This window comes from Pecten maximus, chromosome 7, assembly GCF_902652985.1.
Source record: "Pecten maximus chromosome 7, xPecMax1.1, whole genome shotgun sequence".
NCBI lineage: Eukaryota > Metazoa > Mollusca > Bivalvia > Pectinida > Pectinidae > Pecten > Pecten maximus.
This window is the reverse complement of record NC_047021.1, coordinates 26,132,786-26,155,112: the sequence shown is the minus strand read 5'-3', so window position 1 is coordinate 26,155,112 and position 22,327 is coordinate 26,132,786. Positions and strand designations below refer to the sequence as shown.

Sequence of the window (22,327 nt, the reverse complement as noted above, 5' to 3'; positions counted from 1 at the left end):
CATATCAGTTAACAAGTAAATATAACAAAATTGTAATACCAGTTAACAAGTAAATATAACAATATTATAATACCAGTTAACAAGTAAATATAACAATATCGTCACACCAGTTAACAAGTAAATATAACAATATCGTCATATCAGTTAACAAGTAAATATAACAATATCGTCATACCAGTTAACAAGTAAATATAACAATATCGTCATACCAGTTAACAAGTAAATATAACAATATCGTCATACCAGTTAACAAGTAAATATAACAATATCGTCATGTCAGTTAACAAGTAAATATAACAATATCGTCATGTCAGTTAACAAGTAAATATAACAATATCGTCATACAAGTTAACAAGTAAATATAACAATATCGTCATACAAGTTAACAAGTAAATATAACAATATCGTCATACAAGTTAACAAGTAAATATAACAATATCGTCATACCAGTTAACACGAGACTATCATAATGTCATCGTTGTACAATTATAATGTCCAATGTGAAGTATGTCGTAACTTCACACCAAAATATTCAAATACATATAATCTCAGCGTAGACAAAAAGTCATCTTCCCTATAGAAAACAATAGCACTAAAGTTAGTATACCATGCATACTGGCATCACATCATATGATGAACAATAAGGAATATATTCAGCTCTGACATTTTCAAACTAAGTATCATTAATGTTAAATATGATTTCTGGAACATTTGATCATAATGATGTCCGTTTTTTAGAAAAAAAAAGAATCCTTAACATATGTTTGTATGTACCTAGTTTACTATTTTAATTTAAGCATTCGTCTCTTAGTTATTTTTATTGCTTTTAACGTAAATATTATTGGTTCATTTTGTCAAGATTTTTGAACAGTTCTGTATGATTTGACAAAAGAATATCGCCTCAAAAAAATGGTAAATATCCTTCACGTAACTTCAACTATACAATAACCATTATGTACATCAAAATGAAATGTTGATTTTTTTAAATTTCATGGGAAACATCAATGCGATAATTATCATAGTGTCACTTACATATGTTACTTTTAAAAAGAAACATAATAAAATATCATTTTTGACAATTTGAAACTTCATTCGTAGACAGAACTAGTGTAAAGGCGATACAGCACAATAACGACATTTGATCACTGCTCAGTTAAGGCATACATGTCAGGTAAGTTTCTACATACAAACACTCTTCATACAATACATAAATATGTCAATCGTTATCACTGTTATTATAAACAATGTACCAGTACAGTTTACTTTCAAATGGGTACATACATACAGTCGTTACTCACGTAAACAATATCAGCGGATCACATTTCCGAAAAATGCTGCTAGCAAGTAGCAACCATAACTAGGGTTTTATTAGTCTTGAAACACAATAAAATAGTGTTACCTTTAAAAGTAAATACCAAAAACAATAACCACCCAGCGAAGTCCGTCTCAGAGACTTGGTCGGTACTGCCGACGAGCTTTAGACATTTGTTCATGTCAGCTATAAATAGTTCACAAATGTACATTCTCTAAAAACGCTTAATATGTATAATGCACGCTATCTTTATGGAACAAATCAACATAGCTTGTCAGGTCATGATATGATATATAGAAACCGTATGACTGTTCCCCATAAACCACAGTATATACAACATCAGAATCAATATAGAAGACGAATCCAATTGTGTTAAGAACATGTACAATTGTAACTAAGCACTACTGGTCACATAAACTAGTCAGTGCATGAATCCTTCTAAACACTGGCTGGAAGAATCCAAACATTTCAATAATGAGCCATGCCGTCAAAGAAATGGATAGAGACTTGACTAGTCCGCGAGTCATCTGTGTAAGTGTATGCCAGGTCAACTTGTCATCAAATGTCGTATAATTAGGCGTATGTGCTACGTTTAATGTTTTAAAATACCTCACATCAATCAACATTTTTTTAGCAACTGAGAAGAGTCCTTCAATGACGAAACAGCTTCATGATGCAGCTTACTAGCTCTCTTTATTAAGTGATGTAAACTATATAATTTGTGATTTACATTGTATATATAAACGTGCTGTTCACATCTGCTATTGTTATGACATCTGAAGTATATCAGATTTTACACTAATAAACGATAGGTTAACTTGGCCTCTGCACACGGTACTTGGCTGACTATCAATGACAGAGGTATGGGGTTACGACTAGGACGGCCCTGCAATATCCATACATACAAAGATGATCTCATTGTATGAGACATATGAAACAATTTAACATCAGAGAGCCTCTGATGGGCAACATAAAAAAAAATTAAAAAAAAGCTTTCATTTAAAAAATGTACGATCTGCTTATCCTGTAGCCAAGCTGTTGTACATAAATATATGTGAAACTGCGTTTACACAGGCGGATTAGAAACAAGAAGGGACTATTTAGACTACATTCTTATTTTTCTTTAATGACGTCACAGCGACTTGAAGTTGTAAAGTCTCCATTGGATCAAGTAACGACCAATCACAGTGCTTGTTTTCATTACAGTTTTTGTTATTGGTGTTATTACACTAAGTTTATTTGAAAAACTTCAAGATGCTGTCAGTGATAAAACTCGTGAAAATCTGTCTTTTATCAAATAACCAAATACATCTCCTCTGTCCTTATCTGATTTCCGACATTCAGTTATGACACCCGTTCTTGTAATATGATTATGTGTATAACTCTATAGAGGACGACATCATTCATTAAGTACATGGCATTCGATTATTTTAGTATTGAAAAACACAACAGAAGGCGCCTACCGAAAACAACTAAAAACAGATGGCTATCAGCAAATCTGCAAACTTCCGTGATCTGGCACTGAGGTAGGCTACATACGGTGAAATATGTAAATAAATTCTGTAGATTTCGAACGGGATCCCAAGTATTCAATACTGAGTGACGTAATCAATGATCTAGTTCTGCAGAGTTGATCTGAGTGACGTATGATATGACATCACAAAGTCACGAAAGATAAGATGACAAATGACGTCACAAGCCCACTAATAGAGTTTAGAAAAGGATAAAATGATAAAGATGAGTGCAGCGTTAAACACCAATTTAAAAGTACAATGTCTATCTCACTCACGATAATTACACAATTACGATAATTAGAACGTTGTTCTAACTTATTCCAGGTGATGTCAAGTTTGACGTCATCAACCTGTTATACCAGACTATATCGAAGACTCACGTGATTTGGTCAGGGATTAATGCGAAGTAAAGTGCGACGTTGCAACAAGACTAAAACCTTTTTGTGTTGGCGAGATGATGTGAAATGTTCCGAATTTATGACACCGGACTGCTGCTCAGACAAAGTTGCTCTTGTTAAGTGTGAGGTAGAGTGTGATGGCTAGCACGTACGTACATACACCACACACTACGCCACAAATAACAAAGATGAGAGCCTTCTTGGCATGGTGGCGTGACGTCATTTCGTCACCAAGCTGCCAGGCATGGTTAGCTTTCACTGAAACAGAAATCATAATTATTGCATGATAACATATGACGTTAGTTTGATTTAGTATCACAGATAAATACAAAACAAGTAAGATTGACTCCAAAGATATCAAATATAATAGAAATGTCGACTTGATCCAGATGGTCGATTATCTTACCGAAAGATGTTTTATGTAATGTATCGGAAATGTAGTCTGACCGATATGTTTTATGTAATGTCTCGGTAATGTAGTGTTACCGAGAGATGTTTTATGTAATGTCTCGGTAATGTAGCCTTACGAGAGATGTTTTATGTGATGCCTCGGTAATGTAGTCTGACCGAGAGATGTTTTATGTAATGTCTCGGTAATGTAGTCTGACCGAGAGATGTTTTATGTGAATGTCACGGTAATGTAGCCTTACCGAGAGATGTTTTATGTAATGTCTCGGTAATGTAGCCTTACCGAGAGATGTTTTATGTAATGTCTCGGTAATGTAGTCTGTCCGAGAGATGTTTTATGTGATGTCTCGGTAATGTAGTCTGACCGAGAGATGTTTTATGTAATGTCTCGGTAATGTAGTCTTACCGACAGATGTATTATGTGATGTCTCGGTAATGTAGTCTGACCGAGAGATGTTTTATGTGATGTCTCGGTAATGTAGTCTGACCGAGAGATGTTTTATGTATTGTCTCGGTAATGTAGCCTTACCGAGAGATGTTTTATGTAATGTAACGGTAATGTAGCCTTACCGACAGATGTTTTATGTGATGTCTCGGTAATGTAGTTTGACCGAGAGATGTTTTATGTAATGTCTCGGTAATGTAGTCTGACCGAGAGATGTTTTATGTAATGTTTCGGTAATGTAGTCTGACCGACAAATGTTTTATGTAATGTTTCGGTAATGTAGTCTGACCGACAAATGTTTTATGTAATGTCTCGATAATGTAGTCTGACCGAGAGATGTTTTATGTAATGTCTCGGTAATGCAGCCTTAACGAGAGATGTTTTATGTGATGTCTCGGTAATGTAGTCTGACCAAGAGATGTTTTATGTAATGTCTCGGTAATGCAGCCTTAACGAGAGATGTTTTATGTAATGTTTCGGTAATGTAGTCTGACCAAGAGATGTTTTATGTAATGTCTCGGTAATGTAGCCTTAACTAGAGATGTTTTATGTGATGCCTCGGTAATGTAGTCTGACCGAGAGATGTTTTATGTAATGTCTCGGTAATGTAGTCTGACCGAGAGATGTTTTATGTGAATGTCACGGTAATGTAGCCTTACCGAGAGATGTTTTATGTGATGTCTCGGTAATGTAGCCTTACCGAGAGATGTTTTATATAATGTCTCGGTAATGTAGTCTGACCGAGAGATGTTTTATGTAATGTCTCGGTAATGTAGTCTGACCGAGAGATGTTTTATGTGATGTCTCGGTAATGTAGTCTGACCGAGAGATGTTTTATGTAATGTCTCGGTAATGTAGTCTGACCGAGAGATGTTTTATGTAATGTCACGGTAATGTAGTCTGACCGAGAGATGTTTTATGTAAATGTCTCGATAATGTAGTCTGACCGAGAGATGTTTTATGTAATGTCTGGGTAATGTAGTCCGACCGAGAGATGTTTTATGTAATGTCTCGATAATACAGCCTTACTCACAGATGTTTTATGTAATGTCTCGATTAAATCCGAGAGCGGACGACACTACAACACCATTGGTACTCGTTAAAGCCTGATAAAATTGTTGTCATTATTGTATAGCCCGACAGCACCGAATCTAGGTCAAATAACCGTTTTATCAAATCAAATAAAGTTATATGCAACATCTAAATAGTTATTTTACTAGTTAGTTTTTGAATTAACAATGACATCAATTTATTAGGGAAAGTGTATATATATCTATTAGGATTTTTGTTTTGGTTTGTATTCAAATGATCCTAACTGACAAATTCACAGTTACCCTTCAGCACGCTAAATGGAGTCTGTCTTCCTCTGTTTGGCACCAATAATGTCTGTGAATGCCAACAGAAGAAAACAAATTCAGCACTCAAATAAAATTTATTGATATTTACCTCCAAAATGGTAGCCAAGGAAACCGAAGATGAAGTTACAGAAAAGTAGAACGGCACAAGACGTCATGACAAAATCTTTCGGCTTGTCTTTGTCGTCTGGTGGTCCCTGGAATACAACGGGAGGACCCCCATCCGGGTTGTTGTTATACGTCACGGTCGGTTGGCTGGTGACAACTTGTTGTCCGCCCCCAGTATTAGCTTTCTTATCCAAATTTACGTGGACCTCTTGGTGGTCGATAGTGGCCACGCCCTGGGATCCACCCTCGGGCCCATTTGCCGACATGATTTTGGCTCTTAGTTTCCTATGAAATATGTCATAATTAGCTAAAATATGAATAAACGGAAATGACAATCCTCTATTAGACTATAACACATGAATCTTATAATTGGCTTTCCTATTTGGTATCATTATATATACATGTCACAGGAAGTTGGCACGAATTCCTATCCCAAGGTCCATATATATTATGCGTGCCACAACATTTTTAAATCACTGGTCTGGGTTTCTGTTCTGTGAAGTTGTACTACCATAGATACATATAATTTACATTAATGGACCGTAAGTTGGGGATTCGTGCCAAGTCAGTGTGATATCGGTATCCCCAGTACAGCCATGAGAGGAACACTGATATTTAAATCTGTCAGATGGAAATTAAAAACAAGCTGCGAAGAGGTAATGTCAATCAGATGTCAATAAATAAGTTTATTCACAATAAAGAAAGAAAGAAAAGGATAGGCATAATTAAGATGAATATTTGCAATGAATACTTTTAGTTACAGGAACGATATTTTGATGTTTACAATACTTTCAAAAGTCACGAGAGTAAGTTCTTTAAATGACATTTAGCATCTTGTTCGGGATATCCCTTAAACTAAAGAGTGTGACCGTTTAATAGATGAGCTGACGAGGATCGATGGCCCAGCGTTATGGATAGCCTATATAATTATGTTGGAACTGATTATATATCATTCTAGTCTGATCCCTACTGTATATGTGAAATATGGTGTAAGAAAAACGTGAAGATTTAAATCGACTGAAATACGACTACAAGTTTAAGATGACAAATGTCTATAACCATATGACGGAATATTATGTAAATTTTGTTAGTCAAGTAATCTATTTCTTTTTATCGACTGACAAAACAATTTTCCAAAAATATTCATCATGTAACATATAATAGAAATTTAACCAGAGGAGATCTTACAAGTGATTCTGTCTGTCGCCTGATAGGAAGGAGTCAATTACTCACCAATTCAAAACAGACTAAGCAGACACACAGGGACTTGAGACGAATTCACGGTCCATGTATATATACGTACTATAATACATAAATATATATATGAACTGTGAGTTCGGAATTCATACCAAATCCCTGTGAGCAGACACTACATATTTTTCTTTACAAAAGAAAAAATGGAACTTCCGTTATGATTAATAAGTTATATATAATCCAAACGAAAAATACATCTAAAGAATATTCTCAGCTGGAAATATATAACCAACGATCGTAACGTCTAACACGTATATTATATACCTGTAGGTATATCCACTGTACGTGTTTACCATTAGACGATATAAACGATAATGGGGTCCCACGACTAATGGTGCGTTAGTGTGTGTAAATGTGATACCGGGAGTACTTCGTAACTTATACCGGGAGAGTTAAAACATGTAATGTATCGACCTCCCGTAGGACTAGGTAATGACGGGATTATTCATTCTTATATTATCAAACTACCGTAATAATTGACGTGAGTGACATCATGTTGCTATATTTGTAAATTGTTCCAAATAAACAGACAATGGTCGAATGGAACGTGTCATTATATATTTAATATACTGACTCATTGCACGGTTAGAAATGACACACCACAAGACGTGTGTGAAGTATGTAGGCTGATATTTAATCTAGACATAGTTTAATTCTGTATATGTATAAAGAGACATATCTATAATATACATATAATCCTTCAAATAAAAACAAACTAGCCCTAGATACAATAGTTCATAGGTGGTATCACAATACAGAGTCTTATATTAGAAGTAGAACAAATCTTACCTTTGGTGATAACCTCTTCACCTGTATCTCCTTTGGTCAGTGTCAATATAAGTAAAATATAAAGTTTTATGCCTACATTGGAAACCCCATTTCAATCCAAACCTGTTTACATTACGTCTACCACCGGCCTTCACCTTTCTTTACGGGAAACACCTTGAATCACACCTGTTGACGTCACCAGTTTGACCAAGTTGAGCAGCGACAGAAGGGAGCTAACTCCAACAGCAAATATCATCGTGAAGTGACCCTTTCCCGCCAAAACTCGAAATCCTTTGTTATCAAGCAGTAACTATTCTGAAATATACATACGACTAGGAAATTGCACCTTACATTGTATATCTAATGAAAACTACTACTATTACTAAATGTACAACAACTTAAAATTATACATAATTATTATACACAAATCGCAACGATAAAATAGACAAGTACAGTCCACTTGACTGGTCATATTTTTACCCCACTTCGCTCAGATGGGGAATTAGCTCAAGTGGTAGAGCGCTCGCTTAGCATGTGAGAGGTACCGGGATCGATACCCGGATTCTCCACATTTTTATTTTCACTGGAAAATAAAGGGATTTCAAATCCGCATTATTGGTACAGATAAACTTGGTAGATTGATAATATAATCTCAGCCAAGTAAATTGAACACCAATCATTGAATTGTTGTATGAATCATTCAAGAAGGCATGATTTAACTTAATAATAGATATAATATTTCAATTTGCTTGTGGGTTTTTTTCAGGGAAAATCTTAGAAATAATTTCAATTTAGCCGTCGATTAATAAACATTGAACCAATACATGCTTGAAGAAATAAACGTTCCCGTTTGTAATTAATGTACAACAGATAATGTTTTATGACAGTGTTGGTAATCTTGACACATGAGTATATACATACTAGTATACATTTCGAGTTATTATGTTAATATTTTATATGTTCGAGATAGAAAACATGTCCATTCGTCTGATATCATTATCAGCATGATTCTTACATCCGGGGAATTAGCTCAAGTGGTAGAGCGCTCGCTTAGCATGTGAGAGGTACCGGGATCGATACCCGGATTCTCCACATTTTTATTTTTCTGTTTTACTCAAAGATGAACGGATTTTTCGACTAACTACAGATATGTTTTGAAAAAAATAGGTCATTTCTGTATCAACTACAAAACGTTTGATTAGTAATGTACATTTTTTCCCTTTCGTCTACAAAGTTAAATGTTGAGGGAATCAATATGAGATACCAGTGTTGTTACAAAATTGTGGTGACATTTTAGGCTTCTCTGTAAAACGTAAGAACATGAAGGAACGTTAGATATCGATACCCGGATTCTCCACGTTTTTATTTTTCTAAAGAAAAATTAAATTGGATAACAACCAAATAGGTACATAAAAGAATTAAGTTCTAAGAGAAGTTATGTATCCATGACGACAGAGTTTGTTGAATTGGTCATTTTAACTTACTATCGCTTTGTTGTATGATTTTGGGGAATGTCTGTAATATATCGGTACGGGAAAGTGGTCGTTAGTGTAGAGAAAGGAAATCAAAATGCCTTCTTTCTTCAATATGGAACTTTACTAAAAACAGAAGCTGATGAGAGTTGCTTATCAAATAAGCAGCTTAATTAAATATATTCAAATATATAATATCTAAGACTTTTGCGTTGTTATTGAGTGTTCTATTTGTACAAGGAGAAGTGAATATGACCTGTTGTGAAAATGCTGTCTGATATGGACTACTTTTTGTGAGGGCGACGTTGACGTTGTGATTCGATTATTAACGTCAGGTATTTCAACGGTGTTACACGTCCATAGAACTTTTCTGGACAGAACATTTTCTCATCTTGGAAAAATGGTTTTCAATCGCAAATTAAAAAAATAAAGTAATCCATCCCCTTTTTTCTTATCCTGAAAATATGTGGTTCTGTATGAAAGCACAGAGTTTCTGAAAACGAAATGCCTGGAGATGTAGAAATGACTCACCTGCTACCATTTTTGAGCAATTTATTTTCAACTGCACTGTCGGTACCCACGTGATCTGTTTTCGCATAGCTCCAATCGATCCCGTGGGGGCAAATACACACGATTTGGAAAATCTCGCCAATCGGAAACGTCAGTTTGTTTGATGTTTTATTTGTTTGGCAGGATGGCAAGAATCCAGAAAACCTAATAGGTATATATACAACTTCCTTGGGCATGCTATTTTCCTCGCGGGTATAGACTTCGTGGGAGCCGACGATGCCTCAGCTGGGGAATTAGCTTGTGAGGGGTATCGGGGTTGATACCCGGATTCTCCACATTTTATTTTCACGAGCAGATAAAAGGATATCAACTTCATAATTATTGATCAGTCTCTCTTTTCATAAAATAATAAAGGAATGTCAAGACTTCTCGGTGAAAAGTATATAGAGATTGAATGTTCTTTGGATTTTTGTTTTCAATGCGTGAATAGCAGTAGCTATTTACATATGTGTATATTTACATGTGTCAATAATATTGACGAAATTCGCAACCAAGATATATATATGATGCCAACAAAGTCATAGTGTAATTAGCATACTATAGACATGTCACCTGTATTTTATAATTTTTGTGTGGTTCAGTATTTAGCAGAATTAATTCAACCGTGTTCTCCGCCATTTTGTATGCATGAATTGTATATGATATATATGTATCTTGGGAACCTATATATGCTATGTAGCATTTGAAAATAAATTGAACTTGAACATATCCTGATGCAACACTCAGTATACAGATATATCAGCGCAAACGTTACGAAAGTTTGTGAGAACGGTAACGTTGTTACCCACAACCTATGTACATAGTACTGACATATCACGGGGAATTAGCTCAAGTGGTAGAGCGCTCGCTTAGCATGTGAGAGGTACCGGGATCGATACCCGGATTCTCCACATTTTATTTTATTTTTTTTTAATTCTTTTTTACTTTCACGAGCAAATAAAATAATACCGTTTATACTCATCGTTGTGTGTGTAAAACAAGTTTGATTATACCAGAGACCTATATAATTTAGTAAATAGGTCTATGATTATACAGAAATAGTCATAGGTAAGACAAATCTTATCTATGATCAATAATGGTCATGGTCCGAGAAAACACGGTTCAGGAATCGCACATCTTAATTAATCAGCCAATCAGCTAATGTTTCTCAGAAACCAAATCCACGAGGAAAATGTGTTTCTTAGGTTTGTAGCTGTTTTCCTGAGTAAATACCATATGAAATGGATACTTTCTCTATACGAGAATAAAGAGCAGGGTATTGAGATTTGGAAAATCAAAAATATACACTCCTAATGAAAATAGAATGACGTAAATAGAACATATTATATGAGATATGTCGTACAACGAGATATTTTCTATGGTTACATGTTCTCCCAATTCTGGCTATCTTTCTGGACAAGCTTGAAAAAAGGTATAACAAATCTTAACATTTAATCATTTATAGTCATTTTTTTAATCTACGACCTATGCATTGTTCATTGAAACAGCCGTGAATTTATAAATATTAATTAAAACAAAACCGGAGCACATGAGAGAGCATGTTCACAATAAATATGAACGTCAGTGTGTACACGAACGAGTCAGTTAAGAATGATTTCAAATGTAGATTTCCTACTAATTATAAAATCAGGACCTCAGATATTACCAAAACCGCGGTTGGATGATGTGTTGGTGGTTTTAGAAGTACAAAATGTACATGTAGTTCTTCTCGGTCCTGTGTCACGGTCAGGTGAACATCAATCTAAATACCATATAATCTGCGTTAGGGAAATTCTGTCGCTATCCACCATCAACGTCTATATACGGGCATTTATAAGTTAGAGCAATGTCGTGAATCCAGCTTCTTGTTTAGCAACGAAAGATTTTTTTTTTTAATGAACATAACAACAATTCATATTTATTAATTGTATTATCAATTAAGGACGCTGAGGAATTATTATGAAATCTGGTACAAAGGAGGTGGACCAGGAACGACAGTCATGGAAGTTTTGCAGTGTTTTATGTATACATGTACACCGTACGTATAGTTACGGTACCGGTACAACCTAGCAATATGTACGGAAGCGTGAAGTCAAAAGTCAAAAGTCGAAAGACAAAGGTTAAAAGGTCCCCTCCAGGCTTCCGTAAATATGTAACCCTAAGTTATTCTCATTAGGTCTAGCCATTAAGATACTTTAAACCAATTTTATACACATCCATGCATCATTGGAAGTATGAATGCCATTTCCGCTACATAGATTAAAATTAACATTGAAAACAGTTATTACTGAATCAAGTATGGGTTTCTTAGATTACGACAAAACTTTTAACCGCTTACTTTTAAATGAATTGTTTCATACTTATTATAGTATGGGTGATATGAAAATCATACGCAATGAAATATTAAAACTTTGGAGAATCCGGGTATCGATCCCGGTACCTCTCACATGCTAAGCGAGCGCTCTACCACTTGAGCTAATTCCCCGTGTGATCAATCTTGTGTTTTTAGTTTGGAGGTCGGTAACGTCCTCTGAAAACAAGACTGTATGATCTGCGTACATCAACATAAAGATATTAGTTAGCTGTAATGAGTAACTTTGACTGAATTCCAATCCGTTTGGGATAATTCAGTCTTATTTTCAAAGCAGTGGTTTCAACTCACGATAACGATATAACAATATTTGACGTGTAATTATAATTAAGTCCACATACATGTATATATATTGGTATTCCAAAATCCATAATGCACTTCTTCTTTAGGCAGGAAATAAAGAGAATAATAATCTCACAGTTGTAAATTTGACCGCATGCCGCACTATATTTTATGTGACTCATGCAATATTTTGCGACACTAAGGATGTATCACTCTCCACAATGTTAGGTTACAGATGTATATGGCTTATGTATGTTGTAAATTAAATGAATTGAAAAAATGAATTGATTCCCCATTCGGACATGAAAAGGTATATATGGGGTCACCTTCCCAATCACGTGGGTTTTCCCCGGGTACTCGGGTTTCCTCCCACAGTAAGACACCTTGCGCGCTTCCATCCGGGCAACAAGCGTGATTAATATAAGTTGTCATAACTTTTTTCGCAATTATTGTAAAATAAATAAAGTTAACATATCCATTATTTGAAATGAAGTCCAGTGATGGAGTTCTGATCACACTTGTTAATCCGCAGTTTTGTCTCCTTACTGGTTGGTTATCCAAAGGACCAGGTCTTCAGAACAGAGGAACACAGTCAGTCTGACCACAGACCATTGTCTATTTTGACACTTAGACAAGTACTGTATAAGTTAAGACTGATATCACACAAAGCAGTTATTATCAAAGGTAAAGAAAACTTGATATATATGTGACCTTTTTGACATAAGAAACGTATTTCCAACACAATTAACAATAGGAGAGTCGGTGACGTCATCGCCCTAGGAAGGTACATTGACCAGAGGCGAGTTCGAGTGTCACACCTATTAAGCGGTTATCACACAGATTTATACATGCTTGAGGACAGGGGTTGTGAATGGACCTGTTTCTCTTCAATACAATCTTTTTAAACGAGTATCAACAAAGGTATCAATAAACTAGACAACAGGATGGAAATGTGAAAATACCCAAGAGTTCTCTATGATGGTTTTGTCGTCACACTGTATACGTCACGGTCAGCTACGTACTAGAAGCGGTACCCGCTCTGGTATCTCATAGTCTTTGTTAAATTATTGCGAGAAAAAATCTCAATTTACTGAACTAACATTCTTCTACGTTTAATAGTTGTGGAAGTCCGTTCTGTTGTCCATATTCTTGACCCCTAGCATCACTGACGAGTCCTACATGTCGAAGGACGAAATAACCATTTGGCATTTTTTTTCATTTCATTATTAGATATAAAACTGCATCAATCATGCATTGTTAGTTTATTTGACACGCTTATCTTCCGTACACTGTTTTGAAAATGTAGAACATACTAATGACGAAAATAGTACTTTAAACCCAAAACTGATATCTCTCTAAAAAGTGTTTGGCTTTCATTTGGCGTTAAATATCATATTAAAATTATAAGTATCGGTCTCGAGTTCAAACCAAATTCCATGTTCTAATCGCCAGTATAGCCACTCAAAACAACGTACTATCCCCATTCTAACACGTTTACTTAAGCATATATTTAGAAACATTGTTTTACATCGTTGCAAGTACGTTGTTAAGTACTCCGTGACATCCGCTAGTGACCCGTCATACTACGGCGGATTGACCAATCAGAAAGAAGCTTTCAAAGTAGGTCAATTGGCCACGCCCATACTGGCGAAAGTTCGTTCAGTATGTTGACGAAGCGGTGTATTTGGATTGTTATAAAAGTCCAGTTACCGAAGATTAAACGACATATTTGGATTTACTCTGCAGTATGCATAACGACATGTGCGTTTTGACAAAGTCAGTGTTGATGTGTTTCTACAGGCTCAACCGTTATGTGAAGTTGTGTGCACTTGTTCCATTTCATTTCGGATTTTACTTGGCTAGATGCTTTGCACACGGACGAAATGAACGTTTCAATCAATAAATGACGGTAAGAATGATGTTAACGATTTTTGTTAAATTTCTTCAGTTAAGTCATTCCTTTCGATTTCTTCACTTTCGATTCCAATCTCATGGGTCATCAATCATAAATGGTGCAGAGTGTTTGATTTCGCTACGAGTCGAACTTGACGCCATATTGTTTTGATTAGAAACGGGGCGTGGCTTAACACGATAGATCGTGGTTCTATCGCAGATTAGAACATGGTCCGTAACCAATCAAAACACGCGTTGCAAACGAATCGTGTTGGAATGAATGATAACTGCTTGAATTTACTCTCTGGCTGATACTTCTCGAAAAACCTTGTCTGTCTAAGAAGCTTGTAATTAATTGTTTATGGTATCGATGGAGACTACGTAATTGCAAATGACTTTGTGATATGGATGCGAAAACACATTTTATCACGGTCTTTTTGACGAGTTTTTCACTCTTGGTCTTTGGATTTAATATTAATATTCCTCTAAATCTTCAAATCACTGTAGCTAGATCTAGGAATGCACTTTTTTTCTCCTTAGTTTTCAACTTAATCTCAATAAAGAATTCTGGCAAGTAATTGTCTCTAACATTTATTAGGTAGCATGGAAAAGACGAGGAAAAGACAAGAAAAGTTGATATTTATTGCGCCTCATCCTCTTTAATACATGTGACAGGCATCACAGAAGTAGGCCACGCCCATTACTGGTTACACCCAACTGGATTTAACAACTGCTGTCTCCGCACCTTTCAATTTTCCCAAGGATTCCTTGCTCAAGCCAGTGACGTCAATGCATCCCGGAGGAAATTGGGTACAAAACATCTCGACTTTAAAACACATCAGACTGCCATTACAAAATCATTGTTATTTTATTGGTAAATGTCATACAGACGGAATCACAATATACGTAACCATATCAATGCTAATGTCAAAACATGATTATTACAAATATTAATCTCCCATTGATTTCATACAAATGGATTTGAACAATACATTTTTCATTTTGATTTCAATATCTCGAACGTTTCAATTTGCAATTAGCTACACAGATCAAATTGATTATTTATAAAATTGTTTTCATTTCAAGTTATAAAAGCTAAGCAACACACTGAGAGTTGTGACTGATCACGAGTCCCGACACATATAAACTTTCCCAACCATTTACATTGTTCATTCAGATAAATTTAATACTGTTCGACATTATTAATAATCAAAGACCCACTTCAACAGCAGCTGTAACTGTTCAGCGGTTATTTCTGATAAACAGCTTCAAATTACAGAAAGTTTAAAAACAATTCAACAAGTTCTACATGATCACCAATAATCTTAATTATATAAAAAAAAAACATTGAAAAATGGCTTTACCGATAAACATGACAAATATGTAAAATAGGAAATACGCAGGAAAATAACAATATGTTCTCATCTATCAAACATACAGGTGTATATGACTGGGACTAACACCAAGTAAGACAGGCTAAGTACATTGCACCCAGTCCTGCTGATTAGTCAGGCTGCGGTCTTAAGTCCACACACACAAGAGTTTTGTGTTTCTTATGTAATAGCTCGTCAATTTAATAACGTTTCACAGATACCTCGTTTGAGCAAAACTAAAAGATTTAACAACTAAAAAATCGATATATAACAACTTAAACATAAAACGGCAAAATAATGCCGACCTCATAATAACATGAAAACAAGAGGTCCATGGGCCTGAACGGTCATCTGGCTCTAAAGACACTTGTACTGTTGTAGTATACATACTCAGTATCAGGTATTGTAATACTATTGGCCATGGCGGTCATTCTGGATTTCTGATCAACCCAAAAATAACAGCACTCAATCAGGACCATTCCAGGAAAGTCAGAGCTGAATTTTACGGGCGGAACTTTCTAAACATTGCTACCAATTTACAGTTCACTGACATCAGTGGAATAGGAAAAGAAGTTTAAATTGTGTTTTTCAAGATGACGGCCATAACGGCCATATTTGATTTTGGACCACCTCCAAAAATAACAACACTTGCTGGGGGTTCACCTCAGGATTCCTTCAGGCAAGTTTGAGCTGAAAACCTCACTGATGGAACTTGAGAAGAAGTTAAGTGTTCTTTTTGAAAACCATGATTGTGCAATCATTTTACAAAATGGCCGATATGGCTTTCATGTCAAAGGTTTTACTAGGCCGAATAATAACACTTGGCTCCCCTTCCTCAATATCCCTATCGGCACAAGTGGAACCGGAGAAGTTCCAAATGTGGTTTTCAAGATGGCCGTCATGGCGCCATCTTTGATCTCGGACCGACACTTTTTCAGGACCATCTCAGGATTATTTCAGGTTAGTCAGAGCTGATATCGATAAATACTGTTACAATATCTACATAAAATACAAGCATCGTTTCATTAAAACATTAAATTGCACCGAGCCATATTTGGCTTATGAGGCACTTTTACTATACATGTAAAAATTTATTATTAAAATCAATTTAATGAACATTTGATAAAATGTTCTGTCTTCGCTGACGCATATGAAGCAATGATGGAGTTTATGGACGGCGGACAGCGCACTAAGAAAAGAAACTTCGGGTCAGATGACCTAAAAAAAATGGCTTGCATGCATAATGAATCTCAACAGTTAACAATGTGCAAATTGGATAGAATCAACAGATGCTGATGTTTAAAAGTGATGAATTTCAACACATACTTAGTGTGATTTTACGTTAATGTCTGGATGTTTTTTCGTGATGTGGAATAAAACAAAGATATTTTTCATGTAGTTAAAAAGACAAAGACGAAGATATTTTTCATGTAGTTAAAAAGACAAAGACAAAGATATTTTTCATGTAGTTAAAAAGACAAAGACAAAGATATTTTTCATGTAGTTAAAAAACACAATATATATTTGTCTATACTAGTTTCACAAGTTATTGTATGTGTATAACATCGAATATCATACATGTAATGAGACGACTCACTCCAATCATTTGAGCTTTCCGAGACGCCTCTCCTTTCGGGATGCGAAATTCTTGGACTTTATAGCATTCTTCTGGAATTGCATACATAACATTATGCATTCCTTCCAAACACAACAGTTTTATTCATTAAACATAATATTGAAAATCAAATACATGTATTACTATTAATATGGAGAGAGTTCAAAGAATCTTGAAAGACGATATACATACATCATCCAAGTACCGGTAAATTGGTTTATCTTCCTCTAACTTGAGAGTCTAACATATAAATCCAAACATAATGATCATACGTGTACAGTTTGTAAGGTTAAACTCATTGTCTCTCAGTTTATTGTTGACTTATTTAGCACGTTTCTCAAGTTACATAACCAAAAGAATCGTACACTTATATACATTATGTAATATTGTTTAAAACCATAAAGATCCGGTCCCTATGAAATCAATAAACGTGTTATATTATTCGAGTACATGGAGACTTGTGTAGAAGGTGGTCATCGCCGAATCAAAGTAAGTAAATAAGAAAATCACCTAATGTGTTATAAACAAACATTAATGGGAATGTCCCTGTCTGATCGAGGTGGTCACGCTGACAAACTTTACATGCAAATGAGGCATTCTTGTTTTGATCCCGAATCCCATAATGCAATGTACAAATGTAGTAATTCTGATGATTGCCGTTAAGCTATGATATGCGATGCGGTCTCGAAGAGAAACTTGTTTGAAAGTAGACATCTACATAATTATGACAATGGAGATCATTCGAAGATACCGGTATCTGTTGGGAAAAGAGTTTAATCTTTGGAATGATAATGAAAACACGGAGAAGCTTCTAATACCCTCATCCTTCAGCTTGATGCAATACTCGGCACACTGTACGTGTATTTGTGTACGCCGTGTCCGCACGTTTCCTGTACACGGACAGTTGATTTTATTATTTGCATTCTGTCAATGACAGCCTAATGAGAGAAAATTAAATTTTCTGTAACAACCAAAATAAACATTTTATCTTTGATAAAGTCTTTTCACAGTGGAGATAAAAAAGATAGTTCATAGACCGAGTACTGGAACTGGTACAGGACCGGGCGCGGTGTTCACAATTCACCACCCACCGGTGTTACTTTCGATTTGATTTTGTATTGGCACTGTGCCAATAAAGCTAAGAGAGCAGGCTATTTACAGTGAAGTATTTTCCTGGACATCCTGGACTCTGGACTGTCGAATAAAGTCTGTGAAATTAGGAATGGATATCTTGGGACAAAACCTGTTAATGCTCCAAAATCGAACGTTTCCTGATATTTCGTTACGTGGGAGGTGACCACCTATATATTAATCATCTCTATATATAAATCTTTAACCCTACGATCAATAACATATAGTGCACTATATATAACAGTAACACAAAGGAAGACAACCGGGCCTCGACTTCACGATCTAAGGCACCTAATCGCCTAACAAGCAATGCCTGAAGCTTATACCACTGCACCAAATCCACATTTGATAGTCGGTCCTATACCCTGACATGATCGTAACGAGAAATCGTCTATTAGATGATATGAATACCTGTATCGTAATATATACAATATACATGCATATATGCGATTTTTACAAATATTACATATATTCAACACAGTACAATATTAATTACAACAGGAAATTCAAATATTTACCTTTCAGATGAACAAAACATAGCATTGTTTTAATGATAGGATATAGAAATAGTAACCCAAATGACGAAGCACTAACATATGGGCTATTTCACCGGATGGTGACCTAACAGGACGAGAGTAGAGGGAACCGAATGTCTACAACACAGATGCTTTTACTATATGTGCCAATATCTTAATGCATACAGGGATATACGGTTCAAGTGGAAATTTGCCTGACATGTAAAATTTATCCACGAACACGTCCATCATCTCCATGGAACACAAGCATTAAACGCCAACCAAAATGGATCTATAATACAATATGCTAGTAAGATTGTGGCTGTCGTCAATGTCGAAAAAGAGATTCTGGTAGTGTAGTATATTTCCATGTACCTTAAACACTACACATGTACATACGATGTGTTGCCTTTTAAATTAAATTTTTGTTAATAACTTCAAACATTTCCGAAATTATTATCCCTTTTTTGTAAACTACAACCATCAGATACCACTTACATAATATCATAATCAAAAGCATGTTCCCTTAAAACGGGATGGTACAGGTAGCCTCAATTCATTTCAACTACTTAGGTACTTAAGAACACTGAGGTATATCCAGTATATATCCACTATACAGAGGTATATATCCAGTATATAGAGGTATATATCCTGTATATAGAGGTATATATCCACTATACAGAGGTATATATCCACTATACAGAGGTATATATCCAGTATATAGAGGTATATATCCTGTATACTGAGGTATATATCCACTATACTGAGGTATGTATCCTGTATACTGAGGTATATATCCACTATACAGAGGTATATCCAGTATACTGAGGTATATATCCACTATACAGAGGTATATATCCTGAATACTGAGGTATATATCCACTTTACAGAGGTATATATCCACTATACAGAGGTATATATCCACTATACAGAGGTATATATCCAGTATACAGAGGTATATATCCAGTATATAGAGGTATATAACCAGTATTCAGAGGTATATATCCAGTATATAGAGGTATATATCCACTATACAGAGGTATATATCTAGTATATATCCACTATACAGAGGTATATATCCACTATACAGAGGTATATATCCCGTTTACAGAGGTATATATCCACTATACAGAGGTATAAATCCACTATACAGAGGTATATATCCAGTATATAGAGGTATATATCCAGTATATAGAGGTATATATCCACTATACAGAGGTATATATCCACTATGCAGAGGTATATATCCTGTATACTGAGGTATATATCCCCTATACAGAGGTATATATCCCCTATACAGAGGTATATATCCCCTATACAGAGGTATATATCCAGTATACAGAGGTATATATCCACTATACAGAGGTATATATCCACTATAGAGGTATATATCATGTATACAGAGGTATATATCCACTATACAGAGGTATATATCCTGTATACAGAGGTATATATCCCCTACACAGAGGTATATATCCACTATACAGAGGTATATATCCCCTATACAGAGGTATATATCCAGTATGCTTTCTTTATTTCTAACTCACCTGATCATTATCATTACTTTCACAGTTTTCCCGAGACGTTGTACATGACGCACGGCTTTTCATAACGCTTTGTGGGACAGCCACCCACCCTCGAATTTTAGCTCCATGTTCGATACCACTTTCCTGATTATTCACCATATCTACGACAGGTGCTTGTTCAACTCGCGTTAACACCCGTCTCTTTGGCTGATAATTCAGCAACTGACGTTCCAATTCTATCTTACGCTGCTTGATGATAATAATACGTTTGTCAAGTTCCAATCTCTGCTCCTCAGTGTCTATAAGTTGGGTGTTGACTGCTAGAAGTTTCTTTTGTAGAACATCCAGGGCTGGTTCACAGTCACTTTCATAGTTCATGAGAGTTTTACTATGGTTCACATGTAGCAGGCTTCTCTGGAATTCATTGAGCATGGGGAATATGGCATTGTTCCTTCTTCGTGGCGTCACATTGTAGACGGGAGAATTCACATTAGAAGTGCTAGATCTTCGGTCCTGACATGATTTAGACACGTTTTTCTGTTTGGGTGGTTCTGCTTTAAGAGGTTTTACATTCAATTTCTTTTCATGTGTTTTTTCTTTAAACTTACTTCGTCTGATTTTGAATTGTGTCGCTTGTTGATGGTACATCCCATTCTTGGAATACTTTCTCTTCACCTTGATCTAGCAGAGCAACAAACAACATATCAGTTTAACTAATACAATATTCATGTTTCACATTTAGCTATTAGTAACACTATAAAGGTCATCTGAATAGCAAATCCAATGCTAGATTACAAAACTATAAATCACTACTACAAATTGTAGGTGCAGTTTAACAGAAGTGATTTGATCAATTGTACTGATGTATCATGGTTAATCAATGAGATTGCTGTTCACATGCGAGTATTTAGCTGTTTGTAAATTATGACAAATACATGTTTCAGGGGAAGACTATTAGCCCATGTGAATTACATAATTATATTGCTATGCCGTTACGCTTGCAAGTGTGTATAGGGCACAAAAGGGACATTTGTTAGGCAAGATTTGACATTAAAATAAACAGATTCTCTTTTGACCTTGGAATGAAAAAGGACAATTGTGAATAATATCACACAAATATGGCATACTCTTATTAGACACTAGTATCCAATAGAAAAAAATTCTGAACGGAAATGCATTTCTTATGCAACAATTGTGTAACACTATTCACAACTACCATTTTCATTTCAAGGCCAAAATAAAATAAGTGTTTCCACGTATATAAAGTCACATCTGGTCAAAACAATACTCCAATTGTGTTATAGACACGTGTGGGCATAACATCTCGAACATCTCGCGGAAATATTTGTAATGGAAATTATTTTCAGCATGAGGATAACAATGCGTCACACGTGATCTCGCCAGGTCACGTGAACGCATTCCACATAGAAATATGACCGCGAAATGTATTGAAGCTAGGAGTTGGATTATAAAATGAGCGGAATGGCGTGTCTATGAACGTTGTAATGTATGCCTGTATGGTGAGGTATGTCGAAAAATGTTTTAATATAAAAGGTGTACATGTATGTGCGTTTTCTAGGCTGATAAACCATCAAAAATCTTTCGATTAATAGCCAACATACCACCATTCCAGATTATATAAAATCGTTTCCCAAACGTTTGACAGTGAGCTTAGATTTGATAGATTAATTTCACTTATTCAACAAATATTTGCCGGCAAGTTATATTCGCAAGCATCAAATGATACCGTAATGATGATCAAGAATATATGTTTTATTCGAATGTTTAGTTCGCCATCACAGCAATCAACATACCACAACAGTTAATGGGGAATAAAAGATTGACGACGAATGCTGCACCACATCAAATCATTTGGCTCTAAATGATTGATCTGAAGACACCTTCAGTTCTCAGACATTTGCACTCACAAAGAACTGGTATGTGGAATCCATGTCAGGCCAGATTATAAAAGTAACTAAAGACATATTGTTTAATTTGTGATGGAGCAAGCAGACACATATTTCCTTATTTAAATGAA

General features: G+C 35.4%; 2 protein-coding genes and 4 non-coding genes across 19 annotated transcripts in view; 3 read left to right on the top strand and 3 right to left on the bottom strand.

Annotated features, from left to right (window-relative positions):
- Window positions 1–325: 325 nt before the first annotated feature.
- On the bottom strand, window positions 326–7,779 carry LOC117330393. Its single transcript, XM_033888659.1, has 3 exons — window positions 7,584–7,779; window positions 5,524–5,825; window positions 326–3,482 (listed from the first exon to the last, which is right to left on the bottom strand). The coding sequence occupies exons 2-3, from the start codon at window positions 5,804–5,806 to the stop codon at window positions 3,322–3,324; spliced, it is 444 nt and encodes a 147-aa protein (XP_033744550.1). The 5' UTR covers window positions 5,807–5,825; window positions 7,584–7,779; the 3' UTR covers window positions 326–3,321.
- Window positions 7,780–8,058: 279 nt separating this feature from the next.
- On the top strand, window positions 8,059–8,131 carry Trnaa-agc. Its single transcript has one exon. It is a non-coding gene; the product is annotated as a tRNA-Ala (tRNA).
- Window positions 8,132–8,581: 450 nt separating this feature from the next.
- On the top strand, window positions 8,582–8,654 carry Trnaa-agc. Its single transcript has one exon. It is a non-coding gene; the product is annotated as a tRNA-Ala (tRNA).
- Window positions 8,655–10,421: 1,767 nt separating this feature from the next.
- On the top strand, window positions 10,422–10,494 carry Trnaa-agc. Its single transcript has one exon. It is a non-coding gene; the product is annotated as a tRNA-Ala (tRNA).
- A 1,501-nt stretch (window positions 10,495–11,995) lies between these two features.
- On the bottom strand, window positions 11,996–12,068 carry Trnaa-agc. Its single transcript has one exon. It is a non-coding gene; the product is annotated as a tRNA-Ala (tRNA).
- An 8,157-nt stretch (window positions 12,069–20,225) lies between these two features.
- LOC117330390 (chromosomal protein D1-like) overlaps window positions 20,226–22,327 on the bottom strand; it is a 41,579-nt gene continuing 39,477 nt past the window's right edge. For 3 of the 14 annotated variants that reach the window (XM_033888645.1, XM_033888647.1, XM_033888648.1), the window contains one exon: window positions 20,227–20,970. In XM_033888645.1, the coding sequence (XP_033744536.1) occupies window positions 20,302–20,970 (669 nt within the window). In that variant the 3' untranslated portion in view covers window positions 20,227–20,301. Of the gene's footprint in view, window positions 20,971–22,327 lie in introns of all 14 variants that reach the window. The other 11 variants (XM_033888643.1, XM_033888642.1, XM_033888640.1 and 8 more) reach the window with 5 other exon arrangements.

Coding starts and splice junctions, on each gene's coding strand:
- LOC117330393 (XM_033888659.1), bottom strand. CDS start 5,806: ATGTCGGCAAATGGGCCCGAGGGTGGATCCCAGGGCGTGGCCACTATC. Junction 3,483..5,523: donor CCTTGGCTACCATTTTGGAG/GTAAATATCAAT, acceptor TTTCTGTTTCAG/TGAAAGCTAACCATGCCTGG.